Source organism: Nelumbo nucifera, chromosome 2 (assembly GCF_055504915.1).
Source record: "Nelumbo nucifera cultivar China Antique chromosome 2, China Antique-T2T, whole genome shotgun sequence".
Classification (NCBI taxonomy): Eukaryota; Viridiplantae; Streptophyta; class Magnoliopsida; order Proteales; family Nelumbonaceae; genus Nelumbo; species Nelumbo nucifera.
Window position 1 is genome coordinate 55,550,304 of NC_142650.1, and position 18,471 is coordinate 55,568,774.

At 37.9% G+C, this 18,471-nt stretch overlaps 1 protein-coding gene and 1 pseudogene across 1 annotated transcript; both read right to left on the reverse strand.

Moving 5' to 3' along the window:
- Positions 1 to 746: 746 nt before the first annotated feature.
- On the reverse strand, positions 747 to 1,052 carry LOC148802230 (phospholipase A1-Igamma1, chloroplastic pseudogene; annotated as a pseudogene).
- Positions 1,053 to 13,172: 12,120 nt separating this feature from the next.
- On the reverse strand, positions 13,173 to 18,262 carry LOC104586338 (cell division cycle protein 48 homolog). Its single transcript, XM_010243530.3, has 9 exons — positions 18,093 to 18,262; positions 17,773 to 17,938; positions 16,820 to 17,048; positions 15,403 to 16,169; positions 15,079 to 15,300; positions 14,903 to 14,974; positions 14,511 to 14,792; positions 14,068 to 14,427; positions 13,173 to 13,867 (listed from the first exon to the last, which is right to left on the reverse strand). Exons 1-9 carry the CDS (start codon positions 18,119 to 18,121, stop codon positions 13,571 to 13,573), a joined length of 2,424 nt encoding a protein of 807 aa, XP_010241832.2. The 5' UTR covers positions 18,122 to 18,262; the 3' UTR covers positions 13,173 to 13,570.
- Positions 18,263 to 18,471: the final 209 nt, after the last annotated feature.

Sequence of the window (18,471 nt, forward strand, 5' to 3'; positions counted from 1 at the left end):
TAAAAGTGGCAACCTCGCGGATTGTATCTATTCAAATTTATAGGGGCTTTTTTTTCTCCATGGAGCTGCACAATGGGGGTAATCCATCCCCCAAGCCATAACTATGGATGGAAATTGGACGGACTTTAGTCAAACTTCAACCCAAATCATCTAACCTACCAGGTCATAATGACCCATTTAGATGTGAAATGGATTAGGTTCAATCCAAATCCACGTTTGATCCAATACAACACACTAACATTTTAAAAAGTTCTAGTTTCATAAAGAAGTCAAAACTAACCTATTCTATCAACTAATCAAGATATAGCCTAATGGTAAAATTATTCGTCTTTCATTTGAATATTTTTTGTTCAAATTCTTTTTAAAATGATTCTATTGTGGTGTGTCATTTAATTTTATCTAACATGATTAAAAGTAGATAAAATTAATTCTTTTTTATCACATTTATTTTGGTTTAATATGATGAATAAATAATATGAAAGATACGTCCATTTTTTATAAACTTCCTCAAATCTTATCTAGTTTTATATTTTATTATGTTAAAAGAAAAATTTTCGATCAGTACCCTGTACATTGGCTTGAGTGACAATTTGGTCCCTGAACTTTAAAATGCAACATTCTAGTATCCAAACTTTCGAAATGCGATAATCTATTATCTGCTGTTAATCAGCCGCTAAGTGGCATGTAAAAATACACAAATGCCCTTCAAGTGTCATCTAATTTTCTTTATCAACCATCTGCTAAAATCAAAACAACGACATGTAACACCATGGCAACCACTGCGCCATCCGGTGAACCAACTCTGGCACGTGCTCGTTGAACAGTATACATGAAACCTTTGGCACCGTGTCATGAGCGTTCACCACCCTCAACACTTTCACCCCCAACCTCTCCACCCACACCTTGAAGCTCACATTCCCGACTCTCAGTCCCAAGAATGAGAAAACCGTCACCAGAACTGCTTGGCCGACCTCCGTCACGTTTACACCTGTCTCTTCTATGTCATAAGCACTCAGCATTGCTAGCGCACCACCCAGGCTGTGGCGAGTCATGTTTATGCTTAGCTCCTCACCTCAGTATTGATGCATCTGCCACTTGACTTCGCTCAGGATCTACTCCTGAGCCGAAAACTTGCAGAACCGACATGAAAATATTATTGTACCATATACGGAGATATCGCTTGGTAGAATTGCCTAGACTGAAGAAGCCTAAGGCCAAGGCATCTCCTACCAATACTAAAATCTGATTCTCACTTATCATTTCCCCTAATTTAATCCGATGCAAGTAGCAAAGTCGATGACGAAAAAGAAACTATGATAGAACAGAGCACCTCATGAACAGTTCATTTGATATTGAGATCTTATTTGTTCTATAGTTCTCTATTTTATTTTTCCATTTGGCCTGCCAAAACAGGGGTAAACTACAATTGTTATTGATTTGAGGGAGCAAGGCCTGAATTTGAGAACAGAGATGAGAACATGAGGGCTTTAGAATTTTTGTCCATATGAAGAAGAAGATTCGCATGGAAGAAGAAGACAGCCTCGTGCCTTGGGTTTGCCTTGCAGATCCAAAGCCACAATCACAAGAAGACTTTATCTTCCCATTAATGGTTGGAGTTTTCTGAACAACGAATACAGGTTAACTCAAACAGCAAATGTAGAATAGCACAAAAAACCAAAAAGAAATACTCAATAGATAGAGACCTCGCAGCAGAAAGATATCAGCTTGGGTTTCTGATCTCTTCCTTCACCTTCAACCTCACCAATTTGTTCGTATTCACACCCATAACCATTGAGGTAATTCATCCGTGATAATAGTGTGAATTCAATTCATCAATCAAGGGTGTTTTTGTCATGAAACGACGGTCTGGACTGTTGAGAGCTTTGGTTCTGTTTCATCTTCTTGAGGAAGAAGATGATGAACAGTGGATTTTATTTCTAAAGGTAATTTTGACATTTTTAAAAGTCTTAAATCACACATGAGGTCACGTGATATACATAACTGACAGTCCATTAACAGTAGGTACTAGATTGTTGCATTTCAAAAGTTTCAGTAAGTTCAAGTACCAAATTGTCACTCAAGCCAAAATATAGGGTAGTGATAAAGGAATTTTCCCTTATGTTAATACCAAATCATCCACCAGCAGAGTTAACTCAATGAACACCTACAACCTGACCCAACCCAGTTTAAATTAAAACCCAACAAGTGATTCAATCCATTTGCAACCCGTTAAATAAATCGATAGGATTGAGCAGATTGGGTGGGTTCAATAGGTTGGATATGAAATTGCCACCCCTAGCTACAACCAGGGGTATCCCGCTAGCATATTGCAATTCATGGGGGCTTTTGATTGGTCGAAATTCTTTGATATCATGAAACATTTATACATATAGCCTTGGTTAAATATAGGTAAAACGGGTTTAGTACCCAAGTTCATTTAGTTGGGTCGGTTCGAGTTTGGGATGATCCAGACCTGTACCAAATCTGACCCGTTGGCATTTCTACGAAGATCTGAACTGTCCCGTGAGAAGATGACTCCATGTGGTCCAGCCAATCCATTTAAAGTCGATCCAATTGACAGTTGGATACCCCTTAACCCATAGATCCACCCAATGAATGATTCATATTTTAGTTCATCACGTGAAAAAGGTGGGTTAAATGGGTTGCACGTCAACCAAAAATTGAATCACCTACATGTGTAGAGAGAGAGGCCACAAAATAATCAATACTAACTGAGCCACTTACATGTATATAGAGAGAGTGAGAGAGAGGCCACAAAATAATCAATACTAAATTACCACTAATAAAGGTATTGTGTACAATAATTAGGTCACTCCAAAGTCCAAAACAGCTTAAATATTGGACTTTCTATTTTGGAAAAATCTATGATGCGCTTTAACCAATCACAACCCCGCGTGAATTTTGATGAAAAGTCATATGTTTGGTTACTTTTTTTATGATGTTGGTTTATTGGTTGTAAATTTTTTTAATATTATATTTTTTCAGCATTATAATAAAACCTTTTTTTTTTGTCAAGACTGAATTTAGAAAGAGTATAAATGCAAATATGTACAATGCAAATACATATAAAATATAAGGTTTTGCATTCTGCACATTTGTATTTGTTCTCCTTCCGAACAGAGCCTAAACAAATCAATGCAACAAAAGGTTGAATATCAATGGATTGTGGCATGTATTTGGAATTTTGGATCCAAACTGTACCAGTTCAGAGGCTGATCTTCTTTTTTCTCTGGGTTGCGGGTCATCAATTCGTCTCGTCTAGGTCAAACAGGTCAGACCGATCCACATCATCAAACCAATATATAAATAATGAAATATATATATAAACATGTATAAGTATGTATAAACAAATATTTTATCATTAAAAAATATATAATTATTTTTGAGATGCAGTATATATATAAAATTATCACTTTATTTTTAATTTAGTGTTAATTTTTTTATTTATAAAAAATATTAAAAATTATAATTTGAGACTCAAAAAAGAGTTTATAGCACCTTAATCAAACATGGGAGTGAAATCCCTAACCCATGACTCGAGCAGGTCAAAATGGGTAAACAATTGAACTACCGAGGTTAATCATTTTTACTAGATCAACATTTTTTATCAACTAATGGGTTTTAGACCCGAAATCAAAGTCAGACGATGGTTCAAACAGTTCAATTAATCGAGTCAACAGTGCATTGAAAACATGGTTTTAAAAACCGGAGGAAAGGGACACGTCTATGTATTGGACCACTTAAGTTGACATTTCAAGGCTGTTAAAGGGACACGTCTTGATAACGTGGCAGGGACGTAACCTCATGGTATGACTGGTGCCACGGAGGAAAGGAATCGAACGATCCATTTGGGCTGCCACCTCACTTGTCGCATATAAAAAATTACGTTGTTAGAAAGGCTCCGAGGTCGTCTCAGACATTATGTCGAACATGTGGAAGCAAGGTTTTCTCGTCCTACTGTATGGGTTTCACGTGTTGAAAATTGAAATGTTAACTATCATTTCTTTAATGGCGGCAGACTGGCAGTTGAACTGCACTGTAATAATGGTAGAAATGTATCCATCAGATCCAACCCATTTAAGTAGACTGTGAGTCACATTAATTGGAAAGGAGTTGTAATTAAATCATGGAACTTGATTACGCTATTCTCTTTGAGAAAAATGGACACTAATGCCCCATTTTTCAGTTTTATTTCACAAAGACACTACTACCAAGGTTCAAAATTTGATACATATCAGGCGCTTAATGATACGCCCCTACAAGGGTGGTATCGGAATGTGACCTGGTTCAGGGATAGACCAGCCTTAAATCCATCCTTCAATATAGGCCGATATGTCGGTAGGGGTAGGGCCGCGGGGGCTTATTTGATTTATTTTTTATTAAATCTATTAGAATATTATATATATACTAATAATTAATAATTATTTTTATATATTAGATTTGCTTAAATTATTCTTTATTATCTTTAATAATTTTTATAATTTTATTATTATAGCATACACACTGAAAATATATGTATTGATGCCTAATCAATAGTATCGATATCAATTTATGTACACAAAAAATATTTAGGGTGACATCACCTGTTTACCCTTCTTCTCCCTTCCTCTTTCCTCTCTCCTCTCCTGTTTTTATTTTCATCCCCATAGGCAATATAGCCTTTCTCTCTCTCTCTCTTCTCTGCATGCACCCCAAGAATTAAAAAAGGAAATGGGAAGACATCACTTTTTAGTTTTTCACAAGGAGCACTCGTAAGCAAGGTTCAAAATATCGGTAGTTTTTTATTTTTTATTTTTTTTTTTCAAATTCGATTCAGAAGGACTGGTTTAAGATCCATCCATTCCCTAAACTGGTTAAAACCCTGATACATCCTCTGTAGGGACCGATACATATCGATATTTTGAACCTTGCTCGTAAGAAATTAATTGCAAGATTTTGCAAGAAATTTTACAAGGAGAAAATAAGGGCAAACAAAGAGTAATTCAATCACGAAGGAAAAGCTCATAATCACTATATCAAGTATATGTTTAGCATTGATGCTACAGATACATGGTGTTGCTGATGTGTGAGTTGGAAGCACTGTTTTCTCAGAAAACGGTATCTTTTTTTTTTGTTTGGAATCGTTGCAGCCAGGTAGGACATTTCTTAGAGCAACAACAACTTTTTCTATTTGGTACCAATGCTCCAGGACATTTCCTCAGCACCGGTACCCATTATCCAGTGCCACATCACTACCACCTCACATCCTTGTTAGCAACAACGAGCTGCAGCTCCAAGAAACGCCAAATTTGGTGTTGCTCCAAGCCATGCCTTCTTAGTTTCCAAGGCGTGGATTGGAGCACCGTTTTTATGGGAAAATGGTTCCAAACAAATGCCTATTTCCTGGAGCACCATTTTTTTCGATGTGGCACCATTTTTTGGAGCAATGGCAATGATGTCAAACAGATGTTAAAAAGAAGAGAAAATTCCAGATAGGTAATAGCACAGATGACCAACAAGGCATTTCATCTTCTTTTAGTTTTCCACCTCAGTATTTAGTTATTATCTAGATAATAATTACTTTGCGGTTAGTGGTTATTGTTGGTTACTGTAACTAATTTGTCACCATGTATAATCGTTCTTTGTTAAAGTTAATGTTGAACTTTTGAGTTGAACTGCAATAAATTCTTAGGTAGTATCAAAGCATTAACCTAATTCATAGTTTTCAATGGCTAAACGAAACTCCACTACCACAAGTATAGTTTCAACCAGTACTGACATACTTACATTTGATGATTTTTGTGGTATGATCACAAGTCAAGAGATTCGACAAAATGACTTGCAAACTCCATCTGATCTTTCTACTGTATCTGTGAATGTTGCAACTAAAACTCAACAAGGGAGTGGAACCAATAGCTCTAAGAATAGAGGTAAACCACCACAAGGTAATTCTTACCGTCAGCCAAATTATAATCATTTTGGATCCCTAAATAAGCACAGGGGTCAAGGGCGTGGCACCACTAACAAGAATGGAAAGGGAAATAATGATGGTTACTTCCCACGTCATATATTTTGTCAACTTTGCAGGCAGCCCGGGCACCTTGTTGTGTATTGCCCTCAATGTTATAACCACGCCTTCTTAGGTGATATGCAATCCAATTTGGCCACTACTCATTACAATTCCTCCAGTCATGTCTGGTATCCTAATTCTGGAGCCTCCGATCACCGAACAATCTTTCTATCCATTCAGAATATCAAGGCCCTGAGCAAATTTTTGTCGGTAATGGAGCAAGTTTGAAGATATCTCATACTGGTTCCTCTGAATTTTCTTCTTCTCATCATCCTTTCTTATGAAAGACATTCTCTTGGTTCCTGAAATCAAGAAAAAGCTTTTATCTGTCCATCAATTTAATTTACCTATGACAATAATGTGTGTTTTGAATTTCATCCAACTTATTTTGTGATTAAGGATTGGGAGACAGGGAAGAAACTAGCTCACACCCCGAGTAAGAATGGTCTTTATCAGCTCTCAGTAGACAAGATCACACAACCATCATCAAATAAATATGCTATGACAGGAGAATGTGTTAGTCTTCAACATTAGCACTATCGACTTGGTCATGCAACAACTAATACAATCAAAAGTGTTCTTCATTGTCATCATTTACCATATGTAAATAAGTGTGATCATTCTCTTTGTGAAGTTTGCCACACTAGTAAAAGTCAAATATTGTCTCTTCCTTCTAGTAATTCACTGAGTATTATGCCATTACAATTAATTTTTACTGATGTTTGGGGACCAGCCCCAGTTTCTTCTATGGATGGCTTTCACTATTATGTGTTGTTTGTGGATAACTATTCAATGGATGGATTTCACTAAAATAAGAATATATACCTCAAAGTAGAAACCCCAAGTCATTTAAAAAATCAATACTCACTGTTTCACAAAGAGGTGAGGGATTGCTTGATTCAAGAATAGTCTTGAACTGCTCATCTATAACAGACCCAATTTTTTCTATGGATAGCTTTCACTATTCGTCGTAAATCTAATGTGACTCATGTCTTCATTACCTTTCAAAAACTGGTTGAAAATTATTTTAGTTGTAAGATCAAAGCAGTTCCATCACACTGGGGAGGGGAGTATCAGACTCTTTCCAACTATTTGGCTAACAATGGTATATTGCATAGGGTTTCTTGCCCTCATACCCATGACCAAAATGGGGCTGTAGAGCATAAACATCGTCATGTGGTTGAAACAGGTTTAGATCTCCTACAACAAGCCTCCATGCCTTCTATTTTCTGGAGTTATGCCTTTAAAGTAGCAGTTTCTCTTATCAATTGGTTGCCTACAAAGTTACTGCATTATTTCTCACCATATGAGAAGTTGTTCTCTGAGATTCCAAATTATAGATTTCTCAAGATCTTTGGTTGCACTGTTTATCCATGGCTGAGACCATATAGCAAGAATAAATTGGATACCCGCTCCCTTGCATGTCTCTTTTCAGGATAAAACCCTTCACATAAGGGTTATTTGAGTTATCAACTATCTTCAAAACGCATGTATATCTCTCGACATGCAATTTTTTATGAATACTCTTTTCCTTGTGCAAGAGCACCACCTCCTAATGGTTTTTCTACACCAATTGATTCAGTTACTTTTATCTTTCCTATCTCCAACCCAGCTACTACTCTTCGTTCTTCTTCATCTATTCTTCAACAACAAAGAGATACATCTCCATGTTCCTCATCACATGATGATCATCCCTTGATAAACACATCTCCCTCTTCTGTTGATTTTGTGCCATCTACAATACCACCAACACCACAACCTCGGCATCACATGGTTACCGGTTCCTGTAATGGGACTTGGCGTGCTAAAGTCATATTCTCAGGAGCTTGCACTACTCAAGAAGCTAAACCCACTTGTTTTACAGAAGCTGCCAAGGATACTAAGTGTTGTCAAGCCATGACTGATGAATTTAATGCACTTATAAAAAATGGAACTTGGGTCTTAGTTCCACCATGCCCCAGGCAGAATGTGGTTGATTGTCGTTGGGTCTTCAAAATTAAACGTCACCCTAATGGGAGTGTTGAATGCTACAAAGCACGCTTGCTGGCTAAGGGCTTTCACCAACGTGCTGGAGTTGATTTCAAAGAAACTTTTAGCCCCGTTGTGAAACCTACAACCAATTGATTAATTCTCCCACTTGCCATTTCTTCTCATTGGAAAATTCGACAGTTAGACATTTCCAATGCTTTCTTACATGGATATTTAGAGGAAGAGGTTTTTATGACACAACCCCCGGGATTGGTTGGTTCTCATAACCCATCTCATGTATGCCTCCTCAAACGCTCATTGTATGGTTTGAAACAAGCCCCCCGAGCTTGGTTTCAACACCTCAGTGGCTTCTTTCTTGGACTGGGATTTATTGGCTCCAAAACCAATTCTTCCTTATTCATTTACCGAAATGACAATCTCATCATTTATTTTCTAGTAAATGATTTACTAGTTGTTGGCAATAACAATGATGCAGTCCAAAATCTCATTAACTCATTAGCATCCACCTTTCTTTTAGGTGACTTGGGCAATTTACATTATTTTCTTGGTGTTGAAGTCTCATACAACTCCAAAGGTATTCTTCTTCATCAACATAAATACATCTTGGATATTCTTATGCAATCTAAGATGCTAGAATCCAAGGGAGTATCAACACCCATGTCTCCATCAACTACACTTTCATCTACATATGGTTCTGCTCTTCTAGATCCATCTACTTTCAGGAGCATTGTTGTATGTTGCAATACTTAACAGTTACTTGTCCCGATATTGCCTTTGTAGTTAATCGGGACTCACAATTCATGCATAGACCACTATAGAACATTGGACTGCCATAAAAAAGGTTGCTTCGCTATCTTAACTCCACCTTGACATTTGGGCTTTAGTTTCAACCTTCCTCTACTCTCCAACTCTCTGCTTATTCGGATGTGGATTGGGGTGGAAACCTTGATGATCACAAATCCACTAGTGGTTACGCTATCTTTATCGGGCTCAATCATTTTTCCTAGGCTTCTCGTAAGCAACGCATTATTGCCAAATCTTCTACTGGAGCGGAATACCACTCTCTTGCCACCGCAGCAGCTGAATTAACATGGATTCAATCCCCACACCTCCCATTTTGTGGTGTGATAATGTAGGAGCCCCCCACCTGACTACTAAACCTATCTTCCACTCCATAACCGAACATTTAGAAGTGGATTTTCATTTTGTTCGTGACAAGGTGGCCAGTCATAATTTGGATGTCAAATATATTTCTACTAAAGATCAACTTTCAAATATTCTCACTAAAGTGCTTCCCCGCACTCATTTTCGCTCCAAATTATGGGTTCTAATGGAGAGCTCAATTTAAGGGGACGTAATAGCACAGATGACCAACAAGGCATTTAATCTTCTTTCAGTTTTCCACCTCAGCATTTAGTTAATATCTAGATAATAGTTACTTTACGGTTAGTGGTCATTGTCTGGTTACTGTAACTAATTTATCATCATGTATAATTGTTCTTTGTTCAAGTTAATGTTGTACTTTTGAGTTGAGCTGCAATCAATTCTTAGAATAGGAAGCTTGTACTTTAGGCCAAGTGTCAATTTAGTACCCGAACTTTAAAACGCGACAATCTAGTACCCAAACTTTCATTTTGTGACGATTTAGTACACGACATCAACTCACTGTCAGTTAGAAGACAAAAAGACTTAATTACCCATTAGATATTTCAACCAATGCATGGGAACCACTGTTTACACTTGTAGTTACTTGAGATTCCAAAAACCAGCTCCTCATGCCGATGATGTCAAGCGAATGCACTGCCGAAAAAGTTGAAATTGACACTTGAACGCGATGCCAGAAAAGTTGAAATCGAAGAAACAAGTGCCGTTGCCAGAGACGACAACTCTTGTTGTCGTCATTGGAACATTGTTGTGTCTTCTTTTTTATTCAGCTGTTACCGAAGAAGACGACTCTTGTTGTGTCACCTCAGTCATTTCTTCAACCGAGTTTGAAGAGAAAGGGATGGAATGGGCATGCTTGAAATGAAGAGAAAGGTCGGAGTTGAGTGAAGTCTCCTCTCTCTCTCGTTCGTTCAACCCAGATTGAACTCTAAAGGGGAGTTCAGAAAAGTCTCCTATCTTCTCTCGTTCAGGGGCTGCACATGAACAACTGCGAGAAGGAAAATGTCAAGAACACGGAGACTAAAATGGCATCCTCCGTCACCTCCTAGCTCTACAATCCTCCACCTACCCAGAAGAACTCACTGGAGAGCTACCACTAGACAACTCAAAGGAAAAATCGATCAGCATTAAGGAATCAGATTCTCACCTTAACAAGTATGGAACACTTGAAAATCTGCTTGATCAAGAGCAAGCTTTCTATCCCATTGTTCCTATTGTTCTCTTGAACATTGGATATCATGAGACGAGAGAAAGAGTTGATGACTTCGAGTATACAGAGATGATGGATAGTCGGAGATGTAGTAGGGACTTTGAAGACGAGAAGTGTAATTTTATGAGAAACAAAAGAGAGGTTGCGTTGAAAAAGATGGAGAAGAATCGCGTTTAGATGGAGCATACACTTCGATCTGCAGTAGAATCATTGATCTCTTTTCGCCTTTTTTCTCATCGTTGTTTGTATCTCATTGTTTAAATCTTGCACTTATTTTCTACCTCGATTGAATCCATTTCCAATGTTTTTGATTGGCTTCTTTCTTTCATAGGAAAAAAGAAGTTGTATGAAGGAAAAAACGTCAGTGTTATGTTGGAAGAGGAAATCAAAGATCTGAAGGAGAAACTGGAAGAGCTCCAGAGAAGCTCATGCATTAAGAATTTCGAGTTCCACAAGTGTATTAATTTCTATAAGCAAGAAGCAGTTCTTCAAAGACAACTAGAAAAACTAGATGAATACCGGAGGAAGAATGTGTGAAGGAGATTCAAGAAATTGCAGAAGCCAGTTTGATGATCAGTAAGAATTGTAGGACCAAGGAGTGCTTTGTTTCAGATAGAAAGTCTTGGTTCGTAGATGTAAGATTCATTATTAATTCTAAACAGCTTCCTTTGTCTAACTTTGTTTTTCTTATCAGTTCTCCTTCTACACTAGTTGATTATTCTTCTATTCATTTCCATTTGCAATGCTTCAAGTAAGCAGCTTTTTGTTCTTAATGTACTCTATGGTCGATCTCCATTAATGATAAATACTTGATTTGAATTAATTTATTGATTTTGATAAGAAAGAATTCCTTGCAGGTGGAGAATCTGAGGAGGAAGATGGAAGTATTGTCGAAGGGGATGTTGGAGAGGATGGAGGAGGAGTATAGATTGATGCTCTCAACAACCATAACAGCAACTGCGAGTGCTAGTAGCTCAGTTGCCAGCTCTGCTTCTACTTCCATGTGTATCGAATTTCCTGATTCGTCTTCTTCTTCTTCTTCCATTAAGCAACAATAGTTTCCTCAGGCATGTTGATTGTGAACAACCGAGTTTGAAGAGAGAAGAGAGGAGACATGGTTTGATACATCCTTTAGGGGATGCACGTGAACAACCGAGTCTCCTCTCCTTTGTTGTTTATTCAACCAAATTTGAAGAAAAATGGATGAAATGGGCGTGCTCGAAATGAAGAGAAAGGTCGGAGTTGAGTGAAGTCTCCTCTCCTCTCTCGTTCATTCAACCTAGATTGAAGACTAAAGGGGAGTTGAGTGAAGTCTCCTCTCTTCTCTCGTTCTTTCAACCTAGATTGAAGAGAAAAGGGGATTAGGGAAATAGGAAGGGAAAAGGGTAAAGTGGTCTAAATTTTTCATAAAGGTTTGTTTTGGTATTTCAAAACTATTTAACCCACACCGAATATCACATGATAGTACTGACTGACGATGAGTTAACGTCGGGTACTAAATTGTTGCAAAATGAAAGTTTGGATACTAGATTGTCGCATTTTAAAATTCGGGTACTAAATTGGCATTCAGCCTAAAGTACAGGGTACCTATCGGGGGCTTAATGATACGCCCCTATAAAGGTCATATTGGAGTGTGACCTAGTTCAGGGGGTAGACCAACTTTAGATCGACCCCTCTAACCAGTTTCAAAGAAAAAAAAAGGGTGGGTGAGCTTCAATATATGTTGATATGTCGGTAGGGGTGGGGGCTTATATGATTTATTTTTTATTAAATCTATTAGAATATTCTTTTATATATATATATATATATATTAATAATTAATAATTATTTTGATATATTAGATTTGCTTAAATTATTTTTTATTCGCTTTAATGATTTTTTATAATTTTATTATATTTAATTATTTTACAATGCCTTATTTGTATAAATTAATTATAAAATTTCTTTTGATTATTATTAAATGTGACTTATGTATAACATAGTAACATACACATCGAAAATATATGTATTGATGCCTAATTAATGGTATCGATATCAATCTATGTTGTACATGTCACACATAAAACATTTAGGGTGACTTCACATGCCTATTAGCTTTTTCTCATAACCCCATTTTTACCCTTCATCTCCCTTCCTCTTTCCTCTCCTGTTGTTATTTTCTTCCCCATAGGCAACAGCCTGCCCCTCTCTCTCTATCTTCCCGGCATGCACCCCTAACAAGGAAATGGGAAGAAATCAATTTTTAGTTTTTTACAAAAGAACACTAGTAAGCAAGGTTCAAAACATCGATATGCCGGAAGAAGCATATTATCGGTTGAAGGTACATCAACCTCCTGAATCGGTCAAAACCCCGGTACACTCGGGCCAATATGTATTGATATTGTGAACCTTGCTCGTAAGAAATTAATTGCAACATTTTGCAAGACTTTTACAATGAGAAAATAGGCGCAAACAAAGAGTAATTCAATCAATGAGGAAAATCTCATAATCACTACCAAAAGGAAATAAAAAAAAAAAAAGAAAAAGAAAAAGAAAAAAAAGATCATCATCAGCAACCACGTCCCTAAAATAAAAACTTCAAATGTACGTACCACTGTTAGGGGGTGTTTACAACAGTAAAGAAAAGAAAAATGAACAGAATAATTGATGATGATAAAAGGGAGGAAGAAGAAAACAACCATTACAACTCTGAAACACCACCGTTGTCACTCGAAAGGGAAGGAAAAAGATAACAGCTAATTTTACCAGAAAATTAAAAGAAATATATACCAAATAATTTTTTTTCTGAGGCGAGAATGTTGATTGAATTCGGGATAGAAGATGGACCCCTTAATGAAATGGCCGTTCTGAAATCTGAATTCCCTCGTCTACATGGTTGTTCCTCTTAAATAAAAATATAAAAATAACAAAATAAAAAGTATTAAACTGGAGCCTACATGGTTGTTCCTCTTAAATAAAAATAACAAAATAAAAAGTATTAAACTGGAGCCTACATCATCACCCAATGCCCAATCTAACCTAACCATCCAATAAAAGCTTTACCACCTCCCATCAACCATCCTTCAGATTCCAGGGAAACAACAGGTATACATAACGTTTGAGTAATTGAACTTGTAAATGAAACAGAGTGTGAGTATCTAACTGTAAAGATCGTCGTCATCAGCCCCACCACCAGCAGAAGCTGCAAATGGGTCAGACCCAGTAGCACCACCAGTTCCAGCTTCCGAAAAACGGAACTCACTGCCAAAACCCCTTGATTGCTGCAATGTCTGAGCAAATGCCTGATACTTGCGGATATCAGCATCACTTACACTCCTGCGTGCATATTTCATTGACTCCTCAAAGTGAGCTGCCTTGATCTCTGCCACTTCATCCTCCACGTCCTCTTCCATTGCCTCAGGGTTCTCCCTTCTCCTCCTCTCCCTTTCTATATCCTGCATGAATAAAACCCATTTGAGTTACAGATAGGAGTATTATTATCAATCTGGATTGGAATAGAGCCCCATTTGAAACCCTTCTATAGAGACTATAAGGGATTGACATCATGAAAGGCCATCCAAATTGCAAATTTGAGCATGCCTTTGTCAAACAAAAATCCATGTGCACATACATGCAGAGTGATGAATGAGCTTACTTTCTCAATGTTCTCTCTAATGGCATACTTGCATGCCCGCTGGCATATCTCTGTAATATCAGCTCCACTAAAACCTTGTGTGTACTTCGCAAGAGCCTTCAAGTCCACATCTTTTGAAACAGGTGATTTTCTCAGACAGGCCTTGAAAATCTGGTGGCGAGAGGTCTCATCAGGCAGAGGGATGTAGATCAACTGGTCAAGACGACCTGGCCTGAGGAGTGCAGGATCAATAATATCAGGCCTGTTGGTGGCACCAATTATGAAGACTGTTTTCTTTGCTGACATGCCATCCATTTCGGTCAGAAGTTGGTTCAGAACCCTATCAGCAGCACCTCCTGCATCCCCAACACTGCTTCCCCTCTGCCAGTTATAATCAAAGAATTAGGAAACGAGCCTAAACAAAGCATAACAAATCAAGGACATTTAGTGAGGGAAACCCTAACCTGTGTAGCAATTGAATCGAGCTCATCAAAAAAGAGGACACAGGGTGCAGATTGACGAGCCTTGTCAAAGATCTCTCGTACATTGGCCTCACTCTCCCCAAACCACATTGTGAGCAACTCAGGACCCTTGACACTGATGAAGTTTGCTTGGCATTCATTTGCAATTGCTTTGGCAAGAAGTGTTTTCCCACAACCAGGGGGACCATAGAAAAGGACTCCTTTGGAAGGAGACATACCAAACTTCTCAAACTTCTCAGGATGCTCCACAGGATATTGAACGGTCTGCAAAACAAATAGAACATTAAAAAAAAAAAAACAAAGTATAAATAAGAACCCTAGAGTGCAATTGCAAAAGGAAACAAATGTAGGCCTGCTATTTGACTTATCGCTACCTCTTGGAGCTCCCTCTTGACATTTTCAAGGCCACCAATGTCGTCCCAGCTGACATTAGGTACTTCAACAACCTGCCCATCAAACAATCAGGTTAAGGTACTTCCAAAAACAATCTGAAAGAAGAATATATACCTCAAAGCAGAAATCCCAAGTCATTTAGAAACTCTGTACTCACTGTTTCACGAAGAGCTGAGGGATTGCTTGATCCAAGAGCAGTCTTGAAGTGCTCATCTGTAACAGCCATTGAGTTGAGAATCTCAGCATCTATTGATTCATCTTCCAAATCGATCACATCCATCTTTTCTCTGATGCACTGAAGAGCAGCTTCAGTGCACAGAGCTGCAAGGTCAGCACCAACATATCCGTGTGTATCCTTGGCAATCCTTTCCAAATCAACCTGCACGGAGGAACCATAACAATAACTAAATAGAACCGCTGACAGATATGAACAAGGAAAGATACATACTCAAGCAGATACAAGGTTTAGTCATTGGCATACATCTTCAGAGAGTTTCATGTTCTTTGTGTGAATACGAAGAACCTCTAATCGTCCAACTTCATCTGGAACCCCAATATCAATTTCCCTATCGAACCTTCCAAACCTTCTCAAAGCTGGGTCAATGCTGTTAGGCCGATTTGTAGCCCCAATAACAATAACATGAGCACGGGACTTCAATCCATCCATAAGTGTCAAGAGCTGAGAAACAATCCGCCGTTCCACTTCTCCATTTGTTTTCTCTCGTTTTGGAGCTATGGAATCAATTTCATCAATAAAGATAATAGAGGGTGCATTCTTTTCAGCTTCTTCAAATGCCTTCCTGAGATTACTTTCACTCTCTCCAGCTAATTTTGACATAATTTCTGGACCATTAATACAGAAGAAGAAAGCACCAGTCTCATTAGCAACAGCCCTAGCTATCAATGTCTTCCCAGAACCTGGAGGGCCATACAACAAAATTCCTTTTGGTGGCTTCACACCAATAGATTTGAAAAGCTGTGGGTGTCTTAGTGGAAGTTCCACTAGCTCTCGTATTTGAGCCATCTGCTTTCTGACTCCACCAACATCATCATAACCTACTTCATCCAACCTATCTTCATCCTCCCTCCTTACTGGCTCTCCCTCACAAAAGATCTCTGTGTCTGGAGCAACCACACAATACTCTGCTGGGTCAGTCTCAATAACCTTAAATTCAACACTCCTCATTCCACCTCTAACAAGGAAGAGATCCCCTTTCCTGACCGGACGATATGCTTCCAAGAAATAAGCTGCAAATGTAATCACTCAAATCAGAAGAGAAAATAAACTTTCTTTTTCACTTTGAAGAACCAAGTTAACCAGAAAAATCCTTTTTTTTTCTTTGTGACAAAGCAGAACATGACAGGAGCTTCATGTTTCTGGTTTTTCTCAAGAAAGACAGGCAGACGGACTAAGCACTAAAATGGTTAAGAAGAGAAAGGCTTCCTATCAACAACTTTTCTTTATGACTGTCAATATCTAATATAATAATCAGGGATAGCAAGAAACTAAATTATCTGCTTTCAAATAGAAGTTCTGTTCAAAATCAAATATGATAAAATTTCCTGATAGAGAGTCAATTTAACATCGCACTAGAAAAATCACATGTGCATGCACATTGTACGTAATGCATGCCCAGAACAGGAGAGATTACTAAAATAGTTCACTGCAAAAACTACCTTGTAGTTAAACTACACATCCCTCAAAAGTCTTACAAATCTAGTTCTTTTGTCAAACTAGGCATAAAAGAAGCTTCTCATAAGCATGATTCTATTAGAAAAATGTAAATGTGTCTAGAATTTCATAGTCACAGGTAAGACAAATAAAAGCAGGTAAATGACATGCACTCAAGAGAACAGGAAGAAAAAACAGTTATTTTGCTAGCAGTTCAGAAACTCACGCTTCAGATATGCATCAAACAGATTTCCAGTGACGCCTTCGATGGTATCATCCACAGGCAGTATGTGCACACGCTTCCCATATTTGACATCAGGGCATTGGTGCACAGAAACAACATCACCGAGCCTGACTCTCAGGTTTGACCTAACAACTTTATTCATCCTGATCTTTGGTTCCTCACATGTGTCATCAGCAAGGGCAATGCAGATTGTATCCCGTCTTTTCTTACCCTAAAAACATAAACAAACAAATACACAGCTAATTACCATGATTCTCAATCCCACATTCCTGAAGCTAAATTGAAAGAAAGCTCACCATCCCTAACAGAGCTGGACTACCATATCTATAGACTATTATGCTGAAAATCTTTAACTTTTAGGTACAGGTGTTTTGTCCAGACCAACTAAATGCCAAAAGAATTCTGGAAACCTACAATGTGACTATTGAAAGACGTTACATTTGAAGATGCAAAGACCTCACTGCTTTGAAACCCTTCCATGATGTCATCTTTTATATGTTTCCATGATGTCAAAACTAACAGAATCAGAGGACGAGAACAAAGAATTAATAGAAATTTCCGAAAACCCTAAAAGAAACTCCTTCACCATAGATCTTAAGAACTATACATGATTCCACCACAATACTTAAGCCAATATCTCACCCCAACGAACCCCTATAATCAACTTTCTCGAGCACAACCCAATCTGGTAGAATATCTCACCCCAATGGACCCCTATAATCAACATTGGCGAGCACAACCCAATCTGGTAGAACTGCCGAACCCAAGTAGCCCTAGTTTTTTGAATGCCCTAACATAAAAATCACGTTATCCCTCATTAACCATTCTCAACCTTAAAAACATGACATAAACTTCCGAATCCAAACTTCTACCAACAAAGAACCCAACCTTCTATAAGAACCAAAACAAAACAGAACGCTCGATAGAAATTTTACCTTAAGGAGAATTGTATCTCCACGGAAAAGCTGTAACTTTTCCATTGTCTCGGGATTCAAAGAGACCACCGAATTGTCATCATTGACTGCTTCATCGACGATAAGCCGATTCGGAGATTTCTTACGCTCCAGGATTGCAGTACTGAAATCCCTCTTGGTTCCCTTACTGCAAATCAAAAAACCCACAATCAGAACCCGATAAATTCAACCAAAATCCAAAAAAAAAAAAAAACTAAAAAATAACGAAATAACGAAATAAAAAGGGGGAAGGGACGAATCGATCGCGAAAACAAGTAGAGGTCAGAGTAGGAGGTCATTACGAGTCAGAGGATTCAGCTTGGTTACTCATTTTCGAGATTCAATGAGGATGAGACTGGCGAGAGAAGAGAAATCAATGAACAATGTAGGAGATCTGAGCGCTGGATCGAGTATTTATAACATCCGACTCTTTTTCTTGTTTCCGAAGAAAGTGGGGAATTCTTTTTGGGCAATTTTTTTAAACTACCTTTATCGTTTTATACCCCTATTATTTCATTATTGTCTTATAATATCATTATTATTTCGGAAAATTACCATTACCGTTAATATAAGGATTGAAATGCCCGTTTTACCCTTATGTCAAATTGAAAGCTCCTCTTATTCTTCTTCATCTTCTTTGGTTTGTCTTCACTGCCCAGTTCAGATCTGGGTTCCTTCATC